The sequence below is a fragment of the Piliocolobus tephrosceles genome, chromosome 8, assembly GCF_002776525.5.
Source record: "Piliocolobus tephrosceles isolate RC106 chromosome 8, ASM277652v3, whole genome shotgun sequence".
Classification (NCBI taxonomy): domain Eukaryota; kingdom Metazoa; phylum Chordata; class Mammalia; order Primates; family Cercopithecidae; genus Piliocolobus; species Piliocolobus tephrosceles.
The window spans coordinates 7,186,252-7,191,368 of NC_045441.1; the positions used below are offsets into that span (position 1 = coordinate 7,186,252).

A 5,117-nucleotide genomic window follows, 5' to 3' on the forward strand; every position below is an offset into this window, starting at 1 on the left:
TCAAGCCTGTAATCCTAGCACTTTGGGAGGCCGAGACGGGCAGATCATGAGGTCAGGAGATCGAGACCATCCTGGCTAACCTGATGAAACCCCATCTCTACTAAAAAATACAAAAAAAAAAAACTAGCCGGGCGAGGTGGCGGGCACCTGTAGTCCCAGCTACTCGGGAGGCTGAGGCAGGAGAATGGCGTAAACCCGGGAGGCGGAGCTTGCAGTGAGCTGAGATCCAGCCACTGCACTTCAGCCTGGGCAACAGAACGAGACTCCGTCTCTAAAAAAAAAAAAAAAAAAAAAATTAAGAACTCTATGAAAAGTATCATAGGAGGGCACCAGGAGCCTAGCAAAAGACAGGTGCTTCACACATTAAATGGATAAATGCCCATTCATTCAACAAAGATGCATGCCTACTATGTGTCAGGAACTGTTCTAAGTGCTTGGAATAAAACAAAAACAAAGCTCATTGCTTTGTAGAGCTCACATTCTAGTTGGGGTGGAAAGAGAGGGAAAGAAACATAAGAAATAAATACATCACATAGCCTAGTCTAAGGCAGTGTTATGGGGGAAGGTAATGTAGCCTAAGGTGGGGCTGGGAGATGGATGGAGGTGTCTGCAACCTGAAAGAGACTTTGGGCTTGCTTCCTTGAGGTGACATTGAAAGGCTTCTGTGACATTTTCCCTTTTACTTTCTATTTAGCAGGATTCCTGTAGGTAGGACATCCCTGGATGCCGCCATGCCCGTTCTTCCTCCACTTCCTAAGTATTTTTTATTGTTGTTTTGAGACGGAGTCTCGCTCTGTCGCCCAGGCTGGAGTGCAGTGGTGTGATCTTGGCTCACTGAAACCTCTGACACTCTGGTTCAAGCGATTCTCCTGCCTCTGCCTCCCGAGTAGCTAGGATTACAGGCATGTGCCACCACACCCAGCTAATTTTTGTATTTTCAGCAGAGACGGGGTTTCACCATGTTGGTCAGGAGTGTCTCGATCTCCTGACCTCATGATCTGCCTGCCCGCCTCGGCCTCTCAAAGTACTGGGATTATAAGCTTGAGCCACCGCGCCCAGCCCTACTTCCTAAGTCTTTAACAGTTCTTCTAGGAAGGCTGTGGCTACTCTTAATTAAGGGTTTTTTTGAACTTCTTCCTCTACCATGAGAGCATATACTCATCAGAAAACCATGCAAAATCACAAGCAAGCTTTTGAGGGCAAATTATGGGCATGCTATAAAGTGTAGAGGGGGGAGGGATTTTTGGCTGAACTCTAATTAGTAACAGCAACATTACTTGACATTTTGAGGCTTATAACATCATTTGTTTGCGAATTAGTAAAATACACACATCGTCCTGGCAGTTAACATGGCTCTCCAGTAATCATTTGCCTACATATACATTTTAGACATTTCAGCAAATGTGTACACAGCATATATTTAAGGATATTTGATACTGGCTACAAAGGATCACGCTACTTTATAATTCCTCCTTTTCTCTAAAGTATTCCTTTATTTCAAAATCAGAGAAACCTGAGGGTTTTTTTTTTTTTTTTTTTTTGAGGCGGACTCTCACTCTGTCGCCCTGGCTGGAGTGCAGCGGCACCATCTCGGCTCACTGCAAGCTCCGCCTCCCAGGTTCACGCCATTCTCCTGCCTCAGCCTCCCGAGTAGCTCTGATTACAGGTGCCCGCCACCACGCCCGGCTAATTTTTTGTATTGTTAGTACAGACGGGGTTTCACCATGTTAACCAGGATGGTCTCGATCTCCTGACCTCGCGATCCGCCTGCCTCGGCCTCCCAAAGTGCTGGGATTACAGGCGTGAGCCACCGCGCTCGGCCCTGAGTATTTTTTTTTAAAACTAAAACCCATACTAGCAAATCATTAAAAAAATCATTTGCAGGTGGCTTTTGTAAACACACCTGGTTGGGTTGCATTTCTATTAGTAAAATATGGTAGATGGTTAGGACATCTCTTCTTAAAAGCACTAGATTCATCAACACTGCCCCTAGATTTTTGCCATATTAAGCTTAAATTGTTTTCAGCTTGAACATCACGGGGCGGGGCAGGATAAGGGGAAGAACCCAATAGAGAGACGGGGAAAGGTTTTTCAGACTCCTGAATATAAAATTTCACTTTGCATTGCCTGCATGGCCAAAGCATAGGCTAGCAGTCCTCACTACTTCATAGATGACATAAACTTGTGGTCTGACGCTGTAAATATTCTACCACCTGGACATTTTAAAAAAAAAAAAGGTCCCAAAACACTACCAAGGAAATAGTAATTAAAATTAACAAACATTTAGTGAGCTTTCCAGTATGCTTTCAGACACCTGGCAATGGAAAACAATCAGGTACTGGTATTTAATCTCCATTTACATTGCTTTACGTCTACAAATATACATAACCAAAATGATGAAATCCACACTTTTTCCCTGCAGTTTCCGTTCTTTGGGTAATATGACATGCCCAAGTGGTTGGCATTTGTGACGCTGCAATTCGCCTTGGTACGGTCCCTCTAAGGAGTTGCTAATAAAAGTCTACGTCAGGAAGAAGCAGGAGGAAAAAAAACAGCGGCATTTAACTCAGAACACCTGACTGCTAGTCTCAAGTTTCAATCGCAGCTCAGACTGGGAAGATACACAGGGCTCTGCTCTTGGAGGGAGGGTGGAAGGTAGTGATGTTCTGTGTTTTTGCACCCCAGTGGACATCAGACTCTGCCTCAAATTTGGAATGGCCTGTGTTCCTCAATTACAAAGTTTTTCCTTCACTGACAGTCAATAGGGCAGCTACTACTTACTTCCCAGGTCTGAGTCTGGCAGAAAGAACGTTTTATTTACACACTTGGTCAGCTCCCGACACACCTCATGCAGCAACGTCTTCCAGGTCATTTAAATAGTAGCAATCTCAATACAAATGTAGGATTTCAACATTCGAATTTCCCAGATGTCTAAAGATCGCCCTCTATGAAGGCAACACACGAATAGGAAGAGTTTTTGGTCACAGTGACTGAGCACCAAAAACACTGTGTCAACTGTCTCTACTCTTCCCTACCTGTCAGGCATAATTTATATGTGACAATACACTTTGTGTTAAGATAAACCGAATGGATAATCTCTTGGATTTCAATACATAACAAAAATGTTCATGTTCTTCTCTTACTTTCATTCAACAAAAGTTAAGACTCCTCTGATTTTAGGAATTCAGACTTTGAAACCCCAGAAACTAAAATTTTACGGTTAAAAAAGTCTATCAAAATGACCAAACTTCCTGATTCAAGCACCAGGGACAGAAAAAAGATAAAACACACCAACCAACCGACCGACCATTTATAACCTTAAACATGCCTGTACACGAACTTAGAGAACGTTAAAGTTTCAAGGGTTCGAGATGCCTAGGCTGAATTAAAACAAAAGTTGTTTTGTGTTCTATTAATAGCAGATGATTAACATATCTTATTTCACCTGGAATTCATTTATTAGTACTTAAACTGGCCACTAATCCTAAGTCTCTGTCTGTCTCAGGAAAAATTCTCTCCTAACACACGCAAGTTAAGAGACCGGCCATGAATGCATTCCTTAAGGTTAGGTCAATTTCATTAAAACCTCGGTTGTTCTTTGACTTCAAGAACCTCACCAAATAACCCATATATAAAAGCCAAGTTCAACTGAAAGCTGGGAGAGGAAGGGTCTAAGAAGGAGGGCGTTTCCCTGGAGAACGCCCAGAGCTCGGCTCACCTGGCGATCCTAGTAACAGGGGAGTTTCACCCCCACATTCTTGGGCGCTTTCTTTTCTCAGAGGAAACTCGAGCTTGTGTCTTTGGTCCCGGAGGCTTAAGCCCGACAGCCAGGCCAGCGCGGGTCACTGATTCCAAGAAGTTGGGAGGAGGACGTGGGCCCCCATCGAGGCACAACAGACCCCTCCCCAATCTAAGTGCACTGGTTGTAAAATGTGGAGCCGGTCAGGAGATGGGGGGCGGTCTCCAGCGCTCTGAGGGTCAGGGAAAAGGGGATGGGACAGGGGAGGAGAAGGGACAGGAGAGGCGGAGGAGGACCAGGAGTGAAGGGGGAGACACACGGGGGAGGAGAAAGAACCACGAGGAGGGAGAGGGAGGAGGGGGGGAGAAAGGAGTGAAGGGACCGGGGAGGAGGGGGAGACACGGGGGAGAAGGGAGAACCAGGAAGAGGGGAGCGACAGGGAGGAGGGGCAGGGGAGGAGAGAGAGAATGGGGAGCGGAGGGGCAGAGGGAGAGGGGGGGGGGGGGGGGGGGGAAGGGGAGCGGGGGGGGTTGGGAAAGTACCTTCCCGCGTAAAGTCTCCTTCTGACCCCCGAGGTGGAAAGCCCTGACCTCCCTGAGCCCCGGGCTTACCCGGTAGGTGCTCTCCGTGAGCCGGTTCACCTCCTCGGGCCCCCGGGACATGGCTGCGGCCGCCGGGCGAGCAAGCGCGGGAGAACGCGGCTGGGCCTCGTGGCCGCCGGACTCCGGGCAGCGGGAGCGCCGGGGCGCGACTAAGGGGCTCCGGAGGGTTGGCCGCCGCCGCAGCCGTCGGCTCGAGAGTGCCCGCGCGCGTCTCCGCTGCCAAAATGTCAAAACTTGCGGTGGCGCCGCCCTGGCCTTCTGCGAGGAGCAGAAGAGAAGCTGCCGGACGCCGCCCGAGGAAGCGGGGCGGGCCGGGCAGCCCCACCTGAGGCGGGCGGGGCGGACGGGGGCGGGGTCGCGGGGCCGGAGGGGCGGGGCGGCCCCCACCTGAGACGGCCTGGTGAGCGGGGCCGGGCCGGGGTGGGCGGGGCGGCTCCCGCTGAGGCGGCCGAGGTGGGCGTGGAGGAGGCGGGGCCGGGCAGCTGGAATGGGCGTAGCCGGAGGGAAGCGGGCCACGAGTGGGCGGGGTCACCCCACCTGGGGCGGACAAGGCGGGGAGGCCACGGTGCGCCCCCTTGCGGCCCTCCCAGAGCTCCGGCGACGTAGGGCCGGAGACCCTAGAGTGGGACCGCGTGTGGAGCGGGCTGCTCGCTTTGCTGTTTTGCTAGGGCAAGGGCAGCCTGGGGGTGTTTAGACTGTGGTCCTGGAACTCTTGTTTGCGTCGCCTGGTGCTGGCCCCGAGGACCTCGAGGCCCACGCCCTCCATGAGGGCTTCC

At 50.5% G+C, this 5,117-nt stretch overlaps 1 protein-coding gene across 1 annotated transcript in view; it reads right to left on the reverse strand.

Moving 5' to 3' along the window:
* BAIAP2L1 (BAR/IMD domain containing adaptor protein 2 like 1) overlaps nt 1-4,718 on the reverse strand; it is a 97,054-nt gene extending 92,336 nt beyond the window's left edge. Inside the window, exon 1 of the mRNA XM_026447612.2 lies at nt 4,351-4,718. Coding sequence (XP_026303397.1) covers nt 4,351-4,401 — 51 coding nt within the window. The 5' untranslated portion in view covers nt 4,402-4,718. The remainder of the gene's footprint in view (nt 1-4,350) is intronic.
* Nucleotides 4,719-5,117: the final 399 nt, after the last annotated feature.